This window comes from Schistocerca serialis, chromosome 4 (assembly GCF_023864345.2).
Source record: "Schistocerca serialis cubense isolate TAMUIC-IGC-003099 chromosome 4, iqSchSeri2.2, whole genome shotgun sequence".
NCBI classification, from domain to species: domain Eukaryota; kingdom Metazoa; phylum Arthropoda; class Insecta; order Orthoptera; family Acrididae; genus Schistocerca; species Schistocerca serialis.
Genome location: NC_064641.1, coordinates 846,410,869 through 846,437,305, shown reverse-complemented (window position 1 = coordinate 846,437,305; position 26,437 = coordinate 846,410,869). Strand labels below are relative to the sequence as shown.

The 26,437-nt window shown below is 43.8% G+C and overlaps 1 protein-coding gene across 1 annotated transcript in view; it reads right to left on the bottom strand.

The window, feature by feature from the left end:
- The window catches only part of LOC126474804 (sodium-dependent neutral amino acid transporter B(0)AT3), a 534,088-nt gene that overhangs the window by 147,252 nt on the left and 360,399 nt on the right, over positions 1 to 26,437 (bottom strand). The window contains exon 2 of the mRNA XM_050102276.1: positions 9,222 to 9,437. Coding sequence (XP_049958233.1) covers positions 9,222 to 9,398 — 177 coding nt within the window. The 5' untranslated portion in view covers positions 9,399 to 9,437. The remainder of the gene's footprint in view (positions 1 to 9,221; positions 9,438 to 26,437) is intronic.

Below are 26,437 nucleotides of genomic sequence, written 5' to 3'. Positions count from 1 at the left end.
TATCCCAACCACCCCATAAGTTCACTCCTGGTGATGACCAATACAACATTGACAAACGTGATATATCAGCGTTTACTTCCTCGGAGCTTCCACACACGCTTACGGTTATCGAGATAGAAAGCTAGATATATAGCCTATGTCCTTGTCAGTGCAGTGAAATGTGCCTCGAACGAGCTTCAAAGCATAAATATATATGTGAGTGAATAACGTTTACATTCACTGTACAGACTTCATGTACCATAAGTGCAAACAGCTCTAAGAATATATATTATTGGCCAAGTAAGCATCCAAACATTTAAAAAACGTCTACTTCCATGCTTTTCACGCTTCCGTCTTGTGTTTTTGTCTCAGTCAAGAAGATATTCCAGCAGAATTTGCATACAGGAATCGTCAGATAGCACAGTTTATACGAAACATTGCCACAGTAACGTTAGTCTCTCTCTCTATCTCTCTCTCTCTCTCTCTCTCTCTCTTCATAGATGAGGCAACCGATGTCATGAATACTCGAGAATGGTCTTAGGCTTAAACTGCAAACGTGTTTATGGATTTAGGCTGTTCAATAGTCTTATGGTTGTCAAACATTTATCCAGACTTACTTCTGCGCTATACAATGGACACTGATAACATGTTCATCTGATCTCAACAAAGTGACTAGAATACACTGTCAAACCATGATGCATGGTACAGTACAGTGCTGGGTTATATGTGGACTTTTAAAGTCAACAACCCGTCTCTCATGTCATGTTGAGAACTTTTGTGAATGTGATGCGGCATTAAGGTTCATATTATTTGAGAATGATGAAAATTGTCATGTTAATATTGATCCACACATCGGAGCTTGGTAGGATAACTTCATACATATGAATGAAAAGTGCTGTGCCCTCCACACAGAAAACAATGCCGAAAACTGTATCTGTCGGAGATCAATGAACATCTGGCACACGGTTCTCTTTCAATATTAATTGAACTCAGTATTTCACCTCAAGAAAATTCACTTAAGATCTATATATATCTATTTCTTCCCATCCTATTTTCTCCATTCTACTCATTCATTTTGTTTTGTATTTCTGTATTTTATGGTATTGTAAATGTATTGCAAGTTGTTGTATATTCTATTGTACCATTATGTTTAAGCCTTACCTAAAGTACAGTGTAATTCTTCATATTTACTGATAATTTAGCTTTTCAATTTTCAACCATGTAACAAATGTCGATGGTTTATTTAAATCATTATTTCCCATGTAAAATACCTTTTCAGATTATTTTCCAATAGTCTTGTATTAATTTTATTTATTTTTATTTTTTGTGTCAGTTTAATTTCACTTGTTATATAGGCTATTCTGCTGTTGTAACACATGCGCATCTCTTCTGTTGAATGTACTTCTTTATATTCATCTGCCATTTGTATAATAGAAAATACTTATAACTGTTACAAATTTAAATTCAGGTGTAGCGTTATTTATCCTTGTTTGTATTGTTCTTCTCTATTCTTCAAACACACACACACACACACACACACACACACACATACACACACACACACACACACACACACACACACACACACACAGAAAGAGGGAGGGGGGAGAGGGGAAAGGGAGGGAGAGAGAGAGAGAGAGAGAGAGAGAGAGAGAGGGAGAGAGAGAGAGAGAGGGAGAGAGAGAGGGAGAGAAAGAAAGAGAAAGAGAGAAAATGTTTTCCCATTGTTTAGTCTTGTTTTCTTCACGTCTGTATACTGCTTAGCTTAAATATCTTAATTATGTTACAATTGCACTGTCAAAAACGAAATTTGTTCTTTTTTGGTGCCTCAGTCTCTAGCTGTAATATATTTTTCTAAGTTGTGCGCCATTACTGTATCCTCTTTGATGACGATATTAAGTTATAGCACAGATAGTTGCCTTGTAAGGAAGCACAAAAACAGTTACTCAGTTAAATAACTTAGTACTGTATAGGGCCCATATTTCTGACTGTAGCGCCTAGGACCGCTCGGCCACTGCTGCCGGCCCAAATGGTCACAATTTCAGAAAAAATGGATAATTTATTCAAAAGAGAGAATTTCACAATTTGAACAAGTCAATAACGCGTTGATCCACCTCTGGCCTCTATGAAAGCAATTACTCGGATTGGCATTTATTGAGTTGTCGGATGTCCTGCTGAGGAATGCAGTGCCAAATTCTGTCAAATTAGAGCTTGAGATCGTCAAAATCTCGAGATGGTTGGAAGGCCCTACCCGAAATTCTCCAAACGCTCTCAAGTGAGGAGAGATCCGGCGACCTTACTGACAGGTAGCGTTTGACAAGTACGACGACATGTAGCAGAATCTCTCGCCATGTGCGCGCGGTTATTATCTTGCTGAGACGTAAGTCCAGGGCGGCTTGCTGTGAAGGGCAACAAAACGAGGCGTACAATGGCGCCGATATGCCACTGTGCTTCGGCCTATAATTTCATTGACTGGAGCAGATTTGTCTTCAGTGACGAGTCCCGCTTCAAACTGAAGCCGGATGTGCAGCAAAGATCTGTCTGGAGTCGTTGCGGACAGCTGTGCGACACCAACATCTCCGCCATAAGCTTTTTCTCTTGAATAAATCATCCAACTTCTCTGAAATTGTAATCGTTTGGCTGTACATGCAAATAGCACTTGTCAATTTCTGTCCCTTTCGGATAACACTTTAGTAGAACATGTATGTGACAGATGCTGCAATTGAAACCATTATGTACACTACTGGCCATTAAAATTGCTACACCAAGAAGAAATGCACATGATAAACGGGTATTCATTAGACAAATATATTATACTAGAACTGACATGTGATTACATTTTCACGCAATTTGGGTGCATAGATCCTGAGAAATCAGTACCCAGAACAACCACCTCTGACCGAAATAACGGCCTTGATACGTCTGGGCATTGAGTCAAACAGAGCTTGGATGGCGTGTGCAGGTGCAGCTGCCCATGCAGCTTCAACACGATACCACAGTTCACCAAGAGTAGTGACTGGCGTATTGTGACGAGCCAGTTGCTCGGCCACCATTGACCAGACGTTTTCAATTGGTGAGAGATCTGAGAATGTGCTGGGCAGGGCAGCAGTCGAAAATTTTCTGTATCCAGAAAGGCCCGTGCAGGACCTGCAACATGCGGTCGTGCATTATCCTGCTGGAATGTAGGGTTTCGCTGGGATCGGATGAAGGGTAGAGCCACGGGCCGTAACACATCTGAAATGTTCAAAGTGCCGTCAATGTGAACAAGAGGTGACCGAGACGTGTAACCAATGGCATCCCATACCCAGTATGGCGATGACGAATACACGCTTCCAATGTGCATTCACTGCGATGTCACCAAACACGGATGCGACCATCATGATACTGTAAAGAGAACCTGGATTCATCCGAAAAAATGACGTTTTGCCATTCGTGCACCCAGGTTCGTCGTTGAGTACACCATCGCAGGCGCTCCTGTCTATGATGCAGCGTCAAGGATAACCACAGCCATGGTCTCCGAGCTGATAGTTCATGCTGCTGCAAACGTCGTCGAACTGTTCGTGCAGATGGTTGTTGTCTTGCAAACGTCCCCATCTGTTGACTCAGGGATCGAAACGTGGCTGCACGATCCGTTACAGCCATGCGGATAAGATGCCTGTCATCTCGACTGCTAGTGATACGAGGCGGTTGGGATCGAGCACGGCGTTCCGTATTACCCTCCTGAACCCACCGATTCCATATTCTGCTAACAGTCATTGGATCTCGACCAACGCGAGTAGCAATGTCGTGATACGATAAACCGCAATCGCGATAGGCTACAATCCGACCTTTCTCAAAGTCGGAAACGTGATGGTACGCATTTCTCCTCCTTACACGAGGCATCACAACAACGTTTCACCAGGCAACGCCGGTCAACTGCTATTTGTGTATGAGATATCGTTTGGAAACTTTCCTCATGTCAGCACGTTGTAGGTGTCGCCACCGGCGCCAACCTTGTGTGAATGCTCTGAAAAGCTAATCATTTGCATATCACAGCATCTTCTTTCTGTCTGTTTAATTTCGTGTCTGTAGCACGTCATCTTCGTGGTGTAGCAATTTTAATGGCCAGTTGTGTATTGTATACCAAAGAATCTTTCGTTGATTTAATGTAACGCCAATCAGTGACTTGAAGATACCGAATCTCTGTGAGTAAAGACGCGTTACAGTTGCTTCTAGTAGTTTCACGGCACCGTTTTTTAAATGCAACATGGTTCGGGAGGAATAGCAATTATCTTATTTGATCGTGGCAGAGACTAATCCGAAAAGAAAGAAACACGTTTTCAAGAAAGTGTAGATAACGAGGCCCGATGCACTTACACAGTAGGAGAAATCAAATATCACACCACACCAAACATTTCCAAAGAAGTGGTTTTGAATATGTGTCTCGACAAAGGCATGTGGATTTTCGTCCGGCCACCAACCTAAGTTACGGAGTGTTACTAGTACGAGTGTCGTTGATACCGTCGAAAATAAAAGTGACTTCATCAATAAACAGTATTAACCTGATTGCTCGGCGATTTACAATTAACTGATGACAACATCCAATCGTCTTTTTTCATCTCCTTCTCGGAGGTGTTGAACCCGCTGTAAATGATAGAGACTGAGCAAAGGTTATGTCTGCCATTTTCGTGTGTGTTGAAAGCCGGTACCTATAAAATTATACGTGTGTTTGTTGATGACTAAGTTCTACCGGCTGGATAACTTCTTCTACAGCATCCACACGCTTTTTAATTCGCACGTTCTGGTGAGGTGCCGGCTGATGTGGTCTTGCGGTTCTAGGCGCTTCAGTCTGGAACCGCGTGACCGCTACGGTCGCAGGTTCGAATCCTGCCTCGAGCATGGATGTGTGTGATGTCCTTAGGTTAGTTAGGTTTAAGTAGTTCTAAGTTCTAGGGGACTGATGACCATAGTTGTTAAGTCCCATAGTGCTCAGAGCCATTTGAACCATTAATCAGGTGAGATATGATCGCTGAGAGGGGCGTCAGTCTCACACAGTTTAGTGAAGACACAAGCAAACGTGAGGGGCGTCAGTCTCACACAGTTTCGTGAAGACACAAGCAAACATTCCTAAATGTTTGGTACAGTGCTGTTAGAAAAGCATCTACCATACTTTGTATAAGCAGCATCAGCCTTTCCATTTTAAAACCCGTTCACAAATACCTAATCGATATACTCAGCATTTGTAGATACGTTGCTCTATGCAAGCATGCAGAATTGGCCAACAAATCACAAATACAGTTAAAAAGAATCAATTACGTAAAGTTAATAACAGCTTGAACTTTCACACAAAAAAGTCAGTAAGTAAACCAATAAACCCTCAGGACCTGGAGTACAATAACTCCAAATGAAAATTTTTCTCTGTAACCAGCTGTTTCACCGTAAACAATAAAATCTGAACACGCCTCATAAGAAATACTATCAACTTATAAAATAATTACTATTTCTCCTGAAACATCCTGTACTTATTGAAGCTGCACACTACAATTTACAGAAAATATTAAGGATGAATATGTCGAAAAAGTGGATAGATAATTCGAGACCAAATTTTAAACCGTAAGACATTTCTAGTGTACACATGTACTCTGAAAATTTTTTGGTTATCAACTGCACACTGAAACCAAGTACGAGTAGTCGCAAAAAGGTAGCAAGTTAAGGAATGGGACCTAGCTAAATTGAAAGAATCGGAGGTTTTTGAGACTTTCCGAGGGAGTGTTAGGCAACAATGGACTGAAGCAGAGGGAGGAGATACAGTAGAAGCCAACTGGGCTGTTTTGAGAGATTAATTTGTAAAGCCTGCAGAGAATCAAGCAGATCAAAAGCAAAGGTCTAGTAGGAGATATTAAAATACTACTTTGTCTGTTTTGTTTATAGGCCTCTCTTCCACAGTCGCAGTTGTACAAGTAATATAGGTTATACAATATACCATCTTTTGCGATTTTACTAAAGGCCGAAAAGTCTTATTTTGTCTAAATAACACTTTTCTTGCAGCTGCAAGATACGATATATAACATATATATAACATATATATAACATATAGGAAGCAGGAATGGCTAGAGGACAGATGGGAGGCTGTAGAAGCGTGAATAACTTGCTGAAAGATGGATACGACGCACACTAAATTTAACAGATGTTTGGAGATAAACAGCTGCATGAGTATCAAGTGACCGTAAGCCAGTATCGGGTAAAGAAGGGAAGTTGAAAGATGGAGAAAATATATAGAAGGGCTACGTAAGAGAATCGAAGACAAATTATAGACAGGGAAAACGAAGGAGATGAAGATATTATGGGAGGTATGATACTTTGAGAAGAATTTGACGTAGCAAAGAAAGACCCAAGTGGAAATAAGGCCCCTAGAGCAGACGAAATCCCTACAGATTTACTAAGACTCTTGGCCCAATCAGCCTTGACAAAACTATTTCACCTGGTCTGCAAGACGTATGAGACAGTTGAAGTACCGTCAGAGTTCAAGAATATTCCAAACAACGCATGTGTGAGCAAGTGTGAATGTTATCGAAGTCATGGATGTAAAACAATGCCAGGATTTTTTTATGGACGAATAGAAAAACTGGTCGGAGCCGACCTCATGGAAGATCAGTTTAGATTCTGGAAGAATGAAGGAAGTACCGAGGCAATACTGATCCTACTAGTTATCTTAGAAGATAGGCTACAGGAAGACTTTTATAGCAATTGTAGATTTGGAAAAAGCTTTTAACAATGTTGGTTGGAATACGATCTTCGAAATTCTGAAAGCAGCAGGGATAAAATACAGGGCAAGTTTATCGACAACTTGTACAGAAGTCAGACGGCAGTTATAAGAGTGAAGGACATGAAAGGGAAGCAGTGGTTGCGAAGAGAACGAGACAAGGCTGTAGCCTTATCTCCGTTGATTTTCAATCTTTTCGTTGAGCTAGTAGTAAAGGGAATACAAGAAGAAATTTGGAAAGAGAATTACATTTCAAGGAGTGTTAAAATTTTCGAGGTCTGCCAACGACATTCTCTCAAAGGCGGATAAGGACTTGCAGCTGAATGGAGTGTACAGTGTCTTGAAAAGAGATTATAAGACGTACAGTAATAAAAGTTAAACAAGGTAATGGAATGAATAAAGCCAGGCGATACTGAGAAAATTCGATTAAGAAATGAAACACTAAAAATAGTAGATGAGTTTCGCTAGTGTGCCACCAAAATAACTGATGGTGGCCAAAGTAGAGGATACAAAATGCCGACTGGTTGGAGAGAAAGAATCATTTCTGAAAAAGAGGAACTTGTTAACATCTAATACAAATTGAAGTGTTAGAGTAGTTAATGAATAGGTGCTCAATCAAATTGGAAGATAAAGAAATTTATGGCACAACTTGACTAAAAGAAGGGATTAGTTCACGGTACACGTACTGAGGCATCAATGAATCGTCAGTTTAATAACGGAAGGAAGTGTTAGGGTTGAATAGAGAGAGACCGAGAAATGAATGCAGTAAGCAGGTTCAAACACGTGTAAGTTATAGTAGTTATTTGGAGATGATGAGGCTTGCAAATAATGTACTGGCGTAGAGAACAGCATCAAAACAGTCTTCGGACTGAAGATAACAACATCAACAAGAACAACATATAGCGAAGGATTAATGCTATCGCCAAGTTTCATGATGGTATGCTTCGGTAGCTGCGCGGTCAATGCAGCGGCTTGCTAACCGAAGGGACCCGTGTTCGATTTCCGACCGGGTCGGAGATTTTCTCTGCTCGGGAACTGGGTGTCGTGTTGTCCTTACATTCGTACCATCATAACTGATGCTACACTATTGAGATGGCTGTATAGGCGCGTCCTGAAAGCCAAAAAATTAAAGATAAAGAAAGAAAAAAGTTAAAAACCTTAAATTTGTAATAACAAATAGAAATTTCGCGCCGTTATCCTGTAAGTTGGTAAGCGTGCTACAAACAGCGTGAAGAATGGCCTGTAGGTGGCAGCATAGTGCAGATGCACACATATCGTCGCAGTATCAGTGTAAAGATGGCAGCCGCACTTGCGACTTGCACCAGGGAAGAGCAGCGTTCTGTTATTCGGTTTTTGCGTAGTGAAGGTATGAAACCTATTGAAATTCATCGACGAATGAAGGTTCAGTACGGTGATGCATGTTTGTCACAGCAGCAAGTCTACGAAAGGAGTAGGAAGTTCGCAAATGGTGCGAATTCAGTGGAAGATGCTCCTCGTCCAGGTCAGGCACAACGAGTTGTGACTCCACAGAACATTGCAGCAGTTGAAGCCATAGTGAAGGAAAGCCGCCGAGTGACACTGAATGACATTGCAGCATGTTTACAGATTAGTCACGGGTCAGCACACCGCATTGTGCAATATGTGCTCCAGTTTCACAAAGTGTCTGCAAGATGGGTGCCACGGCAGTTGACTGCGGAAATGAAAGAACGACGTGTAGATGCTTGTGAAGAACTTCTTCGGCGCTTTGAACGAGAAGGTGACGGCTTCCTTGCAAGAATCGTTACTGGAGACGAAACATGTGTTCACATCCACCAACCGGAAACGAAGAGAGCGAGCAAGGAATGGCGCCATTCCTCCTCAACAACACCATAGAAGTTTCGAACAGAACCATCAGTAGGGAGGGTTATGCTGACTCTCTTTTGGGACGAAAAAGGCGTCATTTTGGAACATTACATGCCTAGAGGTTCCACTGTCACCAGTGCATCATACACACATCTCCTAAAAAGTCATCTGCGGCCTGCAATCAAATCAAAGCAACGTGGATTGTTGTCTGCAGGTGTCCTCTTGCAACATGACAATGCAATGCCCCACACTGCCTGTACAACAGTTGCAACAATCACAGACCTACATTTTGAGTGTCTTCCTCATCCACCATACTCACCAGACCTTGTCCCAAGTGATTTCCATATGTTTGGCCCACTCAAAGACCCAATGGTAGGAAAGAAGTTCCGTTCTGATGAAGAGGTACGCCTCGCGGTCCATGAGTGGTTGCGCGGACTACCAAACGAATTTTTTTCTAAAGAAATTTATGCACTTTGTAAGTGCTGGAGGACTTGCATTGAGCGTGGGGGAGATTATGTTGAAAAGTGATACAGCTTTGTACCACTTCTGCACAATAAATAATGTTCAGAAAAATATTTAAGGTTTTCATTTGACTCACTCTCGTACAACAGCTTTTGGGGTTTGTAAGGTGTCCTTTCTCATATGTGGAGTTGCGTACCTTCGTGTTGGGACTGGAGTCGTCGAAGGCGATGTTGGTAGCCCCGTAGCTGTTGGAGCCACCATTCTCGACGACGAGGCGCCCGCGCATCTCCTTCATCTCGAGGCGGTCGAGAGATCGCTGGGGATTCAAGTTCTGGGAACTCTGTCTCCTGACGAGATGTGCTGTGTTGGCCATGGCGACGCTTGGTGTTGCTGATCACATGGTCAGCAACATCTGAAACAAGCAGAGGGAAACGCCTTTAGGGCTTAGAGCTCAAAACGGATGTGTGTAACGAGAAAACACATCAGTATACGGTAGCATGTATGTTGTTTGTCGCATATTACGGGGTCCAATCGTAAGATACTGAAGCGGACAAATTGCCTACGACACTTGTAACTGTTGTGATGTACCGTCGTGGACAAAACGAGCGAGACCCCTCGCCTTTTCGTTATGCTGATCCGCACACCTTTAAAGTCTGCTACACAGCATAACAGGCCAGGCGACGAAGTGCTACCAACATACTATGCGCAGGCGTGAAATTGAAAAACTACCCGAACTTTGTCACACTGCTTTCAATCATGTGTGAGACTATATTAACTGCAGATCGTTTTGCGATTTTCATTGCGAAATTGCCGGCTTATTCATGTCTGGGGTAATAATAGAGGGCTGTTTTCCTGGTTTGTCTGCTAGCGTAGTGAAAGGTGTTTGCTACTGCAACGGAGGTCTGGTTTGTTTTCGGTTCTAATCTTGATGGAGGCAAATAGACCATCAGTAAAGCAATTTTAAGAAATTCTCGCGCCCCCAATACGTTTTATTGCTACCTTTATTCGGTACCGGCGCCGTGCGGATGTAAATATGAAAATCTTGTAGAATTACATACTTGTTACTGCCTACATTTTCCGCTTCTGTCAATAATTGAACTGTCTTAAGTGTGGCACTGAATGATTTTTAACTGAATTTCGTTGTGACTCTTCACGCATTGCTAAATTTGCACACTTTCATGGTAGGTCAGCATCGGTAATCCAGTACGACTCGTCTGAACGTTGACACAGACCGTTTCGCGGCCGAATGCGTATAATATTTTGCTAATTCGTAACGATCTTGGGTACTTTGTCCTATTAAAATAGTTATGTTATCTGGATAAGCTGAAATTCAGTTTAGTTAGTACAGTTCATACTAATTAGCATTTCTTCTTTCGCTTATATCTTATATTTATGTGTTGTGTTTAACACACTAATCAGCATTAATATAGTCTCACACACGATTGAAAGCAGTGTGACAAAGTTCGGGTAGTTTTTCAATTTCATGCCTGCGCATAGTATGTTGGTAGCACTTCGTCGCCTGGCCGATTATGCTGTGTAGCAGACATTAAAGCTGTGCGGATCAGCATAACTAAAAGGCGAGGGGTCTCGTTCATTTTGTCCACGACTGTATAGTGACAGAAGTAAAATTTATTACAGCATCATCATCTTGACTCAACGCTACCAAACTGATACTATAGTATTTCCGTACATGTAGGAAATGTTGATTAACATTCATCTTCATACGAGGTTTTTCTCCTATTATGTTTATAGGAACAGTGCATTCGTGCAGATAAAGACTGATGTGAGTACATTATGACTATTGGATGTGTCTAATGTTACTGGAATTTTCCAAGTGGAGATGGCAACGTGGCATGGCCATACGACGAGTACGTGTAGCTTCTCAATCTCTTTCGGGATTTGAGAAGCGTCGATTCGTTAGCATGGAGGGCATAGGATCATCATACCTACGGATCACACAGACACCTGGCTGTATTGAAACGACTGAAGAACGAATGCCGGCGAAATGGGCTCTAGACAACAGTGTGGCAAGAAGAGTAAGCAGGGGTCGTTCCGGAACGACTACACCACGAAAGGATCGTGGGATTGTCTGAATGGTTCTGACGAACAGGTGGATGGTTCTGACGAACAAGTGGATGTCAACAACCGAAAACCGGGCAGATGTTGCAGGCGAAGCGTCACAACGAACGGTCAGGAACAGATTACTGGAAGCTGAGTTGAGACCTGAAGTTGCCTTGCGTGGTTTACCACGGGCATTATACCATAGAGACTCGCATGGTTTAGAGGCAGAGTCAAGTGGAGCACTGAGTGGAATTCTGTGGCGGTTAACAAAGAGATTCGCTTCTGGTTGTGCCGGTCAGACAGACGTCATGGAGTCCACAAACGAGATGGTGAAAAATCAAAGGTAGCAATTATCCTCGACGTCCTTACTTCTCCGGCTTGTGAAAGACATATGTAATTCTTCAGTCAGATTTCGGTTGTGCGGAATATACGGGATGAGGTTCGTTAGACGTAACGCAGCTTTTACTTATCTTATTTCGTGAACGGTTCGAGATATGTAAACGTGGTTTGCGGCAAATGACTGCACGCTGAAGGATACATGAGTGGTTTGTAAGAGTAATGCTGTGAACTGTGGTATCAACCTAGGTATCGAAAACAATGATTCTTTTTAATGGAACTGTACGCTTTTCAGAACTACATTCAGTAGCTTCTGGAAAGAGAATTACTGTGATATAGCGCTTGTTACTATTAGCGTTGAAGCCTTTCACAAAATATCCCGAGAAATATACTAAAACTGGAAAGCAATGCGGCCAGTATTGGCTGGTGCGATGCAAAAACTGCCAAGCAGAACTCTCATGTAAGACTCTGTCTTTAGATGCAGTAGGACAGGCCTACGCTACCAATAAAGGAGCAGAGCCTTGTCATCATCACCGATATCGTCCAAATTTATGGTATGTCCAAGCGTTTTTTTTTTTTTTTTTTTTTTTTTAAATAGCATTTTTGACGCAGGTCGGGCGATGCATGAGGCACATGTGATAGTGGTTGGGACGTCGATACTGGTACAGAACGATAGTCCGAGGGTCGTAGAACCTACTCCTTGTCCAGAAACTTTTGGGTTCTAGTCCTCCCTCGGGCATGGGTGTATGTATTGTCCTTAGTGTAAGTTAGTTTAAGTTAGATTAAGTACTGTGTAAGCTTAGGGACCGATGACCTCAGCAGTTTGTTCTCATGGGCTCTTACCAAAAAATTCCAAATTTCCAGAAACTTTTTTATTTTCAATCTTTTCGTTACCCGCACTGTAAATGGACCGAAGTAACGCTCACTATATTATTCTTGTTGATGCTTTTATAAAAGGCTTGAAAAAAGGCAAAGAAAAATATGGGATCGCAAACAAATTAAAGGAAGGGACTGAAAGGCGTACAAGAAAACTTCATACAGGGTGTTTCAGTAGGAGCGCGCAAAAATTTAACAGGACATAAAGGATGCTCCACTGAACAATTTGACGTAGGAAACTTGTGGTAGCAGAAACCAGCTTAAGGAGTTAATAGGAACCTTACTGTGTACTTTTTTTACCTACATTAGCTACAGTTAACTGTAAATACCACCAGAATGAACGTACCATTTGTACTGCATCTTACAAACCGTGCTGAAACTGACGGCCGTCAACCTCAGTGCAAGCATGACACCGGCGAACAAGGTTCTGACATATATCTCTAGTGTTCGATTCCCGGCGGGGTCAGGGATTTTCTCTGCCTCGTGATGACTGGGTGTTGTGTGATGTCCTTAGGTTAGTTAGGTTTTAGTAGTTCTAAGTTCTGGGGGACTGATGACCATAGATGTTAAGTCCCATAGTGCTCAGAGCCATTTGAACCATTTTTATATCCCTAGTGTGTTTCCAATTACATCACGGGCAGCTACAATTCTGGCAGCTAATTCCATCTCCTATCCACTGGGATCTCATACACAAATGACTCTGGATATCCCTATAGGAAATAATCAAGGGGGTTCTCAGGTCAGGTGAACTCGCAGGCCACGGAATAGTATCTCTCATTCCAGTCCAGCTGCCAGGAAATAGAGCACTGAGATGTTTGCGGACATCCACACTGAAGTGAGGCGGTGCACCGTCATCTTGTATCCATATCCTCTCACGAACAGCCAAGAGTACCTTCTACAACAACTCAGGTGGAACTCTTTGCACGAACTTCAACCACAGGTGGCCATTTGGTCGGCCAGGTAGAGGATACGGGCCAACAAGATGGTCGCCTGCAGTGCCGGCTCAGATATTCACAGCAAAACGTACTTGACAGGGTGGCTCTACTGCAGCGTGAGGGTTCCCTTCATGCCAAACATGGCTAATTCTGGTGATCGAGATATCATCACGATCAAATGAGTCCTAGTCAGTAAACGGCAAGGTTTGGAGAAAATCTGCTCTATCAATCAACTGTTTGAGCAACCACGAACAAAATACGATTCTTGGTGCCAAGTCAGTCACAAACATCGCATGGAATCGTTGTGGGTGATATGGGTGTAATTGCTGTTCTTGGAGTACACGTTAGGATGTGTAGCGCCCATTTCACGTGCAATACGACGAGTACTTGTGGTAGGGTCCGCTGCAACACGTTCCAGCACCTCCCCTTCAAAATTTAGTGTGTGAGTGGTCCTCATGTTGCCAGGTCCCTCTTTTCTTCTTTCCTATGAACCCGTCTCGCTCGAGACAAATACACTACTGGCCATTAAAATAGCTACACCACGTAGATGACGTGCTACAGACGCGAAATTTAACCGACAGGAAGAAGATATGCAAATGATTAGCTTTTCAGAGCATTCACACAAGGTTGGCGCCGGCGTTGACACCTAAAACGTGCTGACATGAGGAAAGTTTCCAACCGATTTCTCATAGTCAAACAGCAGTTGATTGGCGTTGCCTGGTGAAAAGTTGTTGTGATGCCTCGTGTAAGGAGGAGAAATGCGTACCATCACGTTTCCGACTTTGATGAAGGTCGGATTGTAGCCTATCGCGATTGTGGTTTATCGTATCGTGACATTGCTGCTCGTGTTGGTCGAGATCCAATGACTGTTAGCAGAAAATGGAATCGGTGGGTTCAGGAGGGTAATACGGAACACCGTCCTGGATCCCAACGGCCTCGTATCACTAGCAGTCGAGATGACAGGCATCTTATCCGCAAGGCTGTAACGGATCGTGCAGCCACGTCTCGATCCCTGAGTCAACAGATGGGGACGTTTGCAAGACAACAACCATCTGCACGAACAGTTCGACGACGTTTGCACCAGCATGGACTATCAGCTCGGAGACAATGGCTGCGGTTACCCTTGACGCTGCGTCACAGACAGGAGCACCTGCGATGGTATACTCAACGACGAACCTGGGTGCACGAATGGCAAAACGTCATTTCTTCGGATGAATCCAGATTCTGTTTACAGCATTATGATGGTCGCATCCGTGTTTGGCAACATCGCGGTGAACGCACATTGGGTGTATTCGTCATCGGCATACTGGCGTATCACCCGGCGTGATTGTATGGGATGCCACTGGTTACACGTCTCGTTCACCTCTTGGTCGCAATGACGGCACTTTGAACAGTGGACGTTATGTTTCAGATGTGTTACGATCCGTGACTCTACCCTTCATTCGATCCCTGCGAAACCCTACCTTTCAGCAGGATAGTGCACGACCGCATGTTGCAGGTCCTGTACGGGCCTTTCTGGATACAGAAAATGTTCAACTGCTGCCCTGGCCAGCACATTCTCCAGATCTCTCACCATTTGAAAACGTCTGGTCAATGGTGGCCGAGCAACTGGCTCGTCACAATACGCCAGTCACTACTCTTGATGAACTGTGGTATCGTGTTGAAACTGCATGGGCAGCTGTTCCTGTACACGCCATCCAAGCTCTGTTTGACTCAATGCCCAGGCGTATCAAGGCCGTTATTACGGCCAGTGGTGGTTGTTCTGTGTACTGATTTCTCAGGATCTATGCACGCATATTGCGTGAAAATGTAATCACATGTCAGTTCTAGTACAATTTATTTGTCCAATGAATACCCGTTTATCACCTGCATTTCTTCTTGGTGTAGCAATTTTGATTGCCAGTAGTGTAAACACTCGTCGTGACGGGTGATGCCTGTTAGGAAATCGTTCCCTGTACAGCCTTTCAGCAGCGAGAGCACTGCAACGTACTTCCACATACACAAGTTGCATGTTAGTGATTTCTGCTAAACAGTAGCGCTACAGCTCCATCGTATTGCACTGTACCTCTCTGAATAGCACTGAAATATGAATGGGTCTGTTGTTGATTCACAGCACGTTCTGTATGGGACAGGTAGAGTAAAAAAAACCTGTATCATGACTTCTTACTAATCAGCCTCGTCCTCCTTGTTTCCTTGCACGACATAAAGAATGTGCATGTGAATAAAGAACACCGTTCGTGTAAACTTTTACGCATGTTAGTTGTAAATAAGTTGGAAAACAGTAATGCCAGACAAAGAGGTAGACAAGTTTACCTCCATACCTCCTTAAACTGGTTTCTCCGGCTCCAGGTGCCCTGTCTCAAATTGTTCAGTGGAGCATTCTCTATGCCCTCTTACATTTTTGCACGCTCTTACGGAAAGACACTGTATACACAGTTACATACTTTTACTTTACAGGCTGGGTGATATTCGTGGCAAAAAAGAGGTGAAGTAGTAATGGTCTCGGCACTTTCCATACGTTATAAATGCCACAGTATTACAATTACATGGTTGTTTTAAGTTTCTATAGAAAAAGAAACTTGATTTAGTTCATAAAAAGTCCTCTCTCGTCGCAAGTTTGGCAGAAAACCACGTTTCGTCAAATATTGGCGAGAATAGCTGGCGATGTACAGTGGAATGTATTTTGATGCAGTCTTCTCGGGATGTGATTTCGTCTTCTCTCCCGATGGTCAGATTTATCTGCTCCGGGAAGATCTTGCTGGCGTGCAGCTGCCGAGGTTAATGGAATACATAGTCCTAAACTCTTTGATTACAATCCATTCCTCAAGATTTATTTGCAGAGTCCTCGTGGACGCTATAAGTACAATCCTTGTTTGGAAATTTATTTGCAATTCCTATATTTCTTTGCCTTTTCTTTTCAAACCTTTTATGAATATATCAATCCTATGTATTGATCATTTTTTCTGTTTATTTGTAGCGTAAGTAAAGTAAAAAGTGAAAATAAAAAGAAGTTTCCGTGCGGTTCTAGGCGCTTCAGTCTGGAACCGCGTGACCGCTACGGTCGCAGGTTCGAATCCTCCCTCGGGCATGGATGTGTGTGCTGTCCTTAGGTTAGTTAGGTTTAAGTAGTTCTAAGTTCTAGGGGACTGATGACCACAGATGTTAAGTCCCATAGTACTCAGAGCCTTAAAAAGAAGTTTCTGTCAACGCACTCGACTCCACAACATTCGGACTGTCGTTCTGTACTCCTCCCTCTGTGCCAACCGCTGCCTGGCACTAAACTATCATAAATGGCTCATGCCATCTGGTGCTTCCACTTCGACTACTTTCATCTCCGGTCAAGTCCTTCATATGACATATTCGTAGCCGCGCGGAGTAGCCGCGCGGTCTTGGGCACCTTGTCACGGTCCGCAAGGCTCTCCCCGTCGGAGGTTCGAGTCCTCCCTCGGGTATGGTGTGTGTGCTGTCTTTAACGTAAGTTTGTTTCAGTTAGATTAAGTAGTGAGTAAGCTTAGGGACCGATGACCTCAGCAGTTTGGTCCCATAAGACCTTACCACAAATTTCCGAATTTCCATCCTCTTAAATTTTTCTAAATCGGTGATAACTACCAGCCCCGGTCCCTTTGTTAGACAAATCTTCGTTTCCTATATGACATAGATGCAGGGTCGTCACCTATGATTTTTGTATATGGAACTATGGCGTATGCTAGTTTCTGGGGCCTTAGATGGAGCTGAGGAAAACTATTTCAAAAGTGTGCACGTGTTCAAATATTTGTCGAACAACTACAGTTTCGTTAGGCAACTTTCCCTTCAAACCCTCCCCATCTCTGCTTACTTGTCGAAGGAAAAATAGAATTGTCGATCGTTCATACTTATTAATGATCAGCAGCTCTATTCACTAAAAAAGAAACTGCTGCATTAACTGTCTTAGATTTCTAAAAATGGAAAGAAAACCGTAAACAGTCTTCGCCTGAAGGCGCCTGAACTCTTCGCAGATGTAAAATACCTTCTGTCGGACATAAATAACTGGCGACAAGTGACCCACAAAGTAAATACTTGTCTTAACAAAACCTAGTATTACACTTCATTTAAGCTTGTGCGGAAATTGTTTACCATCGAATGCAAGACACGTTTGAAATCACTGTTCGAGATATAGATGGACAGATGAAAGACGTTGATGATATGCCGTTCAACGCTGTGGCGTGTCGACGGCGCATATCGTCTGGTGCAGTTTGGCGATTCATGATAGACTGCATCTTCCAGTGCTCCCTACATAAAAGAAATCAAGAGGAGTCAAATTAGGGGACTTAGCTGGCCATTGTACTGCAGCATTCCGTCTTACCCAACCGGGAGGAAACTTTCCATTCTTTTCAGAACAGGTAGAATGTTTGTAAGAGAAGGTGCAAAGTATTTCCATTTAACACCCCTGGCATGTTGCAAGGTACCGAAATGGAATTTCCTATCACGTTGCACCATGCGTTTATGCTCCACGGTCGTTCGTGTTGTACTTGACGAAGCCAGTGTGGAGTTTCAGCTGCCCAGTAGTGCATGTTACGTTAATTTACATTACTGTGGTTCGTATGAGGGTGAGTCAAATGAAAACCTTAAATATTTTTTAAAATATTATTTATTGTGCTGAAGTGGTACAAAGTTGTATCACTTTTCAACATAATCTCCCCCACGCTTAATGCAATGCAAGTCCTCCAGCGCTTACAAAGTGCATAAATTCCTTTAGAAAAAAATTCTTCTGGTAGTATGCGCAACCACTCATGCACCACTTGGCGAACCTCTTCATCAGAACGGAACTTCTTTCCTCCCATTGCGTCACTGAGTGGTCCAAACATACGGAAAACACTTGGGGCAAGATTTAGTGAGTATAGTGGATGAAGGCAAGGTTTAGTGAGTATGGTGGATGAGGAAGACACTCAAAGTGCAGGTCTGTGATTGTTGCAACTGTTGTACGGACAGCGTGAGGCCTTGCATTGTACTGTTGGAAAAGGACACCTGCTGACAGCAATCCACGTCGCTTTTATTTGACTGCAAGCCGCAGATGATTTTTTAGGAGATCTGTGTATGATGCACTGGTCAGTTGGTCCCTCTAGGCATGTAATGATCCAAAATGATGCCTTTTTCATCCCAAAAGAGAGCCAGCATAACCTTCCCTGCTGATGGTTCTGTTCGAAACTTCTTTGGTTTTGGTGATGAGGAATGGCGCCATTCTTTGCTTGCTCTCTTCGTTTCCGGTTGGTGGAAGTGAACCCAGGTTTCGTCCCCAGTAACGGTTATTGCAAGGAATCCATCACCTTTTCGTTCAAAGCGCCGAAGAAGTTCTTCACAAGCATCAACATGTCGTTCTCTCGTTTCAGGAGTCAGCTGCCGTGACATCCATCTAGCAGACACATTGTGAAACTGGAGCACATCACGCACAATGTGGTGTGCTGACCCATGACTAATGTGTAAACATGCTGCAGTGTCATTCAGTGTCACTCGGCGGTTTTCCTTCACTATGGCTTCAACTGCTGCAATGTTGTGTGGAGTCACAATTCGTTGTGCCTGACCTGGACGAGGAGCATCTTCCACTGAAGTCACACCATTTGCGAACTTCCTACTCCATTCGCAGACTTGCTGCTGTGACAAACATGCATCACCGTACTGAACCTTCATTCGTCGATGAATTTCAATAGGTTTCACACATTCACTACGCAAAAACCGAATAACAGAACGCTGTTCTTCCCTGTTGCAAGTCACAAAGTGGGACAGCCATCTTTATACTGATACTGCGACGGTATGTGTGCATCTGCACTATGCTGCCACCTACAGGCCATTCAGCACGCTGTATGCAGCACGCTTACCAACTTACAGAATAACGGCGCAAAATTTCGGTTTGTTATTACAAATTTAAGGTTTTCATTTGACTCACCTTCGTAAAATTCACATGTGGGGAAAAAGTAATGTCGCCTCCCAGGCGCTGCAGAACAAATCGACAAAATTCTACATGACATAAGAAATCACATACTCCGATTTCCTGATGCAGTGACACATGATAAGCGTGGAATTTATGTCGATGTAGGATTCGAATGACATTCGCCTGGCTGACATTCCTTGGCAAATACGTCTCGTACCACCAAGCAGATCGATAAGCATCGTAGCCAGAACAGCTTCTTTATATGCTCTGTCAGTTGCAGTCTTCATCCTCGGCATATCTACCTGTTCTGACTAGTGATCTAGTGACCTAATAATCTGTACAAGTACCTGTTGCGATGGACAGCGAGGACCAGGATGGACATCTGGCACAGCACCGTTCCGCGACAACGTTTCTCTGACATTCGCCATATGAAAGTAGCATGTCTAACTTCTCCTCATCAGCGTACATGTTTGCATGCAAGGAATGTTGAAGTAGAAATAACCTACCTATAGACGACATAGTTCCCACTATTTATTCAGGCTTGATAGAACGACTGAATCTATCTGCGTGTTTAAAACGCAATAGCCGATTCCGGGCGACTTGACTTCCAATTTTACAGTATTTCTTCAACCTTTTGCAAAGAGTTTCAACCTTAAAATTAACAAGCTTTGTATCATAGCCGTTAAAAAGTATATCATGCTGTTCAAAAATCATACTTGCTTCAGTACCTTGATCGACACAAGAGTTAACACTCTTTATCACATAGCAAAAGTTGGTACCCCTTAGCGTACTATCATTTGCGGAAAATCTCGTTCCTGTGTCTGGAACCGTTCACGAAATAAAACGGTTGTTACGTCTTACGTGACTCACCCTGTATAATTCTGACAACAAAATAACTTCTAATTTCTGATCAGTTTGGTCTCAGACACACAATAAGCAGGGAGTTCCACAAACGACGCTGCGCATACCCATTGTTCAGGATGCAAATCGACTGGATTCCTTGGCAGTTGCCACATGTGTGCTCGGTACGGCTTCTCTGAATTGAGAAACGGAGACGCAATGTGACTACATTAAGCCTACATTTGTTTACAGCTGATGCTCAAAATGACGCGGAAGAGCACTGTCAAAAACTCGTTGAAATCAAAAACTATCTTCCAAGTCTTAAGAATGTGTGAGGTTTATTGTGCCGAAATGCTAATAATTTGCACATTCAAGCATGTAGCACACTTCATTTTTTGAACTCCAATATCGACTGTTCTGTGAGTTCACATACCCACGATAGAAACAGCCACGCTTCATCACAAAAAAGAGAATTTCAATATCAATTTTCGGACTCTATTCCTCCATCATGCTGTCTGAGTACCACGTCCTATATTACAATACTATTTACCAGTTTCAGCAATATAGGCCATCTTCGTATCTGGCTACCCAAAGGACGCGTTGCAGCAACTGTTACGTGTCATAATGGCAGGTGACAACTTGCAGCTGTAGCTTTGACGAGTTTTTTGGTAACCAGATCATCAAAAATAAATATATTGTGATCTACACTGTGTTATTCAGACAATTTGAATATACAGTTCGCTGTGGCGTCTCCTCGACAGCATAATGCCGTGTTTTACACTCTGCTCCATGAACAGACTGCAATAGGTATTTGTGACTGTGAGACTCCTCTCCTTTCAGGTTTGTTACGTAGCTGATCTGACCGGTACAAATACTGTAACAGATCATTCCTCAGGAGCCAGCGATGATTGATAAAGTTACACAGCGGAATTTAATAAAAACGCTGTCTGCAATAGCGGGCCCTAAGCACTGTACGAGTTTCCTGGGTGGCTCTCATTCAAGTTTCTGTTCATCTTATTTGTGGACATGGGGTTCACTGACAATGAAACTAAAATCATGAAGTACGATAGACTCATATTTTCATTATTTAGCATATGGCTAATAAAGACCTACCATAAAATTAAATTACATATACATACATATTTACACACAAGATTCAGAATTTATTTCACATACGACATACTAACCTAGCAAGAACTGAATGTTCATTACTAAAACTTTCAACTGAAATAGTACGTGGATGGTTTCCTTAATGACTGTAACTAGTTGTCGATAAGGTTCGAAAATGGACGGAGATGGCGATTCGGTTATGACGATTCCCTATTAAGGTTACTGAATCGCAAAGTAGTGTGGTAGGTAATACAGTGATTGCAGAGCGTGAGGTTGACAGTGAATAAAGACAAATATCTTACTGTGGCAGAGCACCCGTCAGAGAGGTAACCGCTTTAATCCAAATTAACAAGTTGCTGTGCCTATCCGTCCTCATCATGCTGGTAATACAATGTAATCTTACTATAAGCTTCGACTGTTGGCGTCGAACGGTAGTGATGTCACTTGAACGAGCCCTTGGACTCTGCCAGTCAGGTGTACGTTCGAGTCCCTCAGTCTCCGCGTCTCCAGGTCCGAACTCTGATCCTGAAATCTCTCTGAATGCCTGTGTCCGACAGTCCTACTCAAAAACCTGTATATGAAAGTTTAAAAAGCACTCTCCTCCATGTATGGTGACAGTTGTTTGCACGCCTAACATCTTCCTAGCAACACACTTAATCTGTCGCCAACATTGGCCTATGGCATAATTTTGTAATTTCTTACATTCTCTCTCCATTGGTCCCGTAAAAGATCCTCTCCTAATCAACTCCTTTCCGCTGTTCGCTGTCCAAAGAAGGGAACTCAAGGCTAGCATAACAGGGCACCTACCAGTGACAGAGCGCGCTTTTCCCACCGGCACGATTTCGCTTCCGTGGGAAAATAAAAAGGAAAAAAGCGTTGTACTGTCTCAGCGTTGACTTCACGAGTCACCAGCCACGTAATAATGTCACAGTTGGTCGTCTTTTTTGGTGTGCTTTCTAAAGACGTTTTATGTGTGCAGAGCCTACTCTTTTACACGCCCTGAATAGCGTTCCTCGGAAATTCCTGAGGGCGCGCTATACGGTCCGCAGGTTTTAGTAGGGAGAAAATTCGGGGGCTGCATTTTTACCACCGCAGCTGTGTGGTGGCGTATTGTCCTAGGCCGTGGCAGTCTGTGGCATGGCGCCGGTCTACCTACTGTACATCTTCCCGCACATAGCCCATTCTCCTGTTTTCTCACTGGCGTGAGTTCACTGTCCAGCTTATGAAAGAACGACCCTTGCGGCGGTCCCTCGCTCCCTAGTGCTTGCCTGCCACTAGATGCCGCTGCCATAGGTCAAACGGATATCAACTGCGTTTTTTAAAATGGGAACCCCTATTTTTAGTACATATTCGTGTAGTACGTAAAGAAATGTGAATGTTTTAGATGGACCACTTTTTTCGTTTTTGATAGATGGTGCTGTAATAGTCACAAACATATGGCTCACAATTTTAGACGAACAGTTGGTAACAGGTAGGTTTTTTAAATTAAAATACACAACGTAGATACGTTTGAACATTTTATTTCGGTTGTTCCAATGTGATACCTGTACCTTTGTGAACTTATCATTTCGGAGAACGCATGCTGTTACAGCGTGATTACCTGTAAATACCACATTAATGCAATAAATGATCAAAATGATGTCCGTCAATCTCAGTGCATTTGGCAATACGAGTAACGACATTCCTCTCAACAGCGAGTAGTTCGCCTTCCGTAATGTTCGCACATGCATTGACAATGCGCTGACACATGTTGTCAGGCGTTCTCGGTGGATCACGATAGCAAATATCCTTCAACTTTCCCCACAGAAAGAAATCCGGGGACGTCAGATCCGATGAACGTGTGGGCCATGGTATGGTGCTTCGACGACCAATCCACCTGTCATGAAATATGCTATTCACTACCGCTTCAATCGCACGCAAGCTATGTGCTAGACATCCATCACGTTGGAAGTACAACGCCATTCTGTCATGCAGTGAAACATCTTGTAATAACATCGGTAGAACATTACGTAGGAAATCAGCATACATTGCACCATTTATATTGCCATCGATAAAATGGGGGCCAATTATCCTTCCTCTCATAATGCCGCACCAACATTAATCCACCCAGGTCGCTGATATGCCGGTTTACGTTACCGTTGTTAGTGAATGACGCTTCGTCGCTAAATAGAACGCGTGCAAAAAATCTGTCATCATCCTGTAATTTCTCTTGTGCGCAGTGGCAGAACTGTACACAACGTTCAAAGTCGTCGCCATGCATTTCCTGGTGCATAGAAATATGGCAGAAGTGCAGTCGATGTTGATGTAGCATTCTCAACACCGACGTTTTTAGATTTACGATTCCCGTGCAATTTGTCTGCTACTGATGTTCGGATTAGCCGCGACAGCAGCTAAAACACTTACTTGGGCATCATCATTTGTTGCAGGTCGTGGTTGACGTTTCACATGTGGCTGAACACTTCCTGTTTCCTTAAATAACGTAACTATCCGGCGAACGGTCTGAACACTTGGACGATGTCGTCCAGGATATCGAGCAGCACACATAACACACGCCCGTTGGGCATTTTGATCACAATAGCCATACATCAACACGATATCGACCTTTTTCGCAATTGGTAAACGGTTCCTTTTTAACACGGGTAATGTATCACGAAGCAAATACCGTCCGCACTGGCGGAATGTTACGTGATACCATGTACTTATACGTTTGTGACTATTAGAGCGCCATCTATCACAAAGCGAAAAAAGTGGTCGAACTAAAAACTTTCATATTTCTTTACGCGCCACACAAATATGTAATAAAAATGGGGGTTCCTATTTTAAAAAAACGCAGTTTATATCCATTTGACGTATAGCAGCGCCATCTAGCGGGCCAACCATAGCGCCATCTGGTTTCCCCCTTCAAGCTAGACAAGTTTCGTTCTTTGTAGTTTTTCGTTTGATGCTTATTTCGTGAGATACACTCCTGGAAATTGAAATAAGAACACCGTGAATTCATTGTCCCAGGAAGGGGAAACTTTATTGACACATTCCTGGGGTCAGATACATCACATGATCACACTGACAGAACCACAGGCACATAGACACAGGCAACAGAGCATGCACAATGTCGGCACTAGTACAGTGTATATCCACCTTTCGCAGCAATGCAGGCTGCTATTCTCCCATGGAGACGATCGTAGAGATGCTGGATGTAGTCCTGTGGAACGGCTTGCCATGCCATTTCCACCTGGCGCCTCAGTTGGACCAGCGTTCGTGCTGGACGTGCAGACCGCGTGAGACGACGCTTCATCCAGTCCCAAATATGCTCAATGGGGGACAGATCCGGAGATCTTGCTGGCCAGGGTAGTTGACTTACACCTTCTAGAGCACGTTGGGTGGCACGGGATACATGCGGACGTGCATTGTCCTGTTGGAACAGCAAGTTCCCTTGCCGGTCTAGGAATGGTAGAACGATGGGTTCGATGACGGTTTGGATGTACCGTGCACTATTCAGTGTCCCCTCGACGATCACCAGTGGTGTACGGCCAGTGTAGGAGATCGCTCCCCACACCATGATGCCGGGTGTTGGCCCTGTGTGCCTCGGTCGTATGCAGTCCTGATTGTGGCGCTCACCTGCACGGCGCCAAACACGCATACGACCATCATTGGCACCAAGGCAGAAGCGACTCTCATCGCTGAAGACGACACGTCTCCATTCGTCCCTCCATTCACGCCTGTCGCGACACCGCTGGAGGCGGGCTGCACGATGTTGGGGCGTGAGCGGAAGACGGCCTAACGGTGTGCGGGACCGTAGCCCAGCTTCATGGAGACGGTTGCGAATGGTCCTCGCCGATACCCCAGGAGCAACAGTGTCCCTAATTTGCTGGGAAGTGGCGGTGCGGTCCCCTACGGCACTGCGTAGGATCCTACGGTCTTGGCGTGCATCCGTGCGTCGCTGCGGTCCGGTCCCAGGTCGACGGGCACGTGCACCTTCCGCCGACCACTGGCGACAACATCGATGTACTGTGGAGACCTCACGCCCCACGTGTTGAGCAATTCGGCGGTACGTCCACCCGGCCTCCCGCATGCCCACTATACGCCCTCGCTCAAAGTCCGTCAACTGCACATACGGTTCACGTCCACGCTGTCGCGGCATGCTACCAGTGTTAAAGACTGCGATGGAGCTCCGTATGCCACGGCAAACTGGCTGACACTGACGGCGGCGGTGCACAAATGCTGCGCAGCTAGCGCCATTCGACGGCCAACACCGCGGTTCCTGGTGTGTCCGCTGTGCCGTGCGTGTGATCATTGCTTGTACAGCCCTCTCGCAGTGTCCGGAGCAAGTATGTTGGGTCTGACACACCGGTGTCAATGTGTTCTTTTTTCCATTTCCAGGAGTGTATTTGGCCCGCTCACGATCAATGGACCACCCTGTAAACAGGGGGTATCAGGTGCTCCTAACCAAGGGTTTTATTCTACTTGCAACAACAAATACCACGCACAAGATTTTCACATTCTCTCGCTCGTTACGTGCGAGTTGTTAATCCTACAGAAATTATGAACAGGACCTTTTGATGGGACATTTAATATAGCAGAATTTTGTACTGGGATACGTTTTTGCTAAAGGACGTAGTTATCTAATTATTCAAGAAAAATGTACAAAAGTAACCTTCAAACTTGTTTTTCCGTAATAACTCGAAAACTGTGACCTCAAGCAAAAACATGTCCCAGTAAAAATTTAATCACATTAAATTCTACAAAAAAATTTACTGTAGGAGCAAGTAAATATGAAAAGCTCACATGTGGTTTTTGAAGCCATTGCAGGTTGCATAAAACTCACCAGTAGGAACAGCTGATTCCTTATGTATACATGTAGTGTCCCTCCTAACATTGATCAGGTCCATTTTGTCTGACATTTCGGCAGATATTTGCAATTAAGCTTTTGCAATGTGTAGTTGGAGTAAGCCCAAACAAATACTGGTCATTAGGTCTCTCATGCGACGACCTGTTACAAATCAAGTGATTTTTGAAGCGGAGCCGGCCTGGTGGCCGAGTGGTTCTAGCCGCTTCAGTCCGGAACCTCGCTGCTGCTACGGCCGCAGGTTCGAATCTTGCCTCGGGCATGGATGTGTGTGATGGGTTAGGTTAATTAGGTTTTAGGTAGTTCTAAGTCTAGGGGACTGATGACCTGAGATGTTAAGCCCCATAGTGCTTAGAGCTATTTGAACCATTTTTAAAGCGGAATTTTACGTGCCCATTCGACAGACCGATCCCAAATTGGTCTAACGCGATAGCTGGTTTAACGATATGTGTTAACAGGGACAGCAAAACGCGAAGAATACCCAGTAGTCCAGGGTAGTCCAGGAG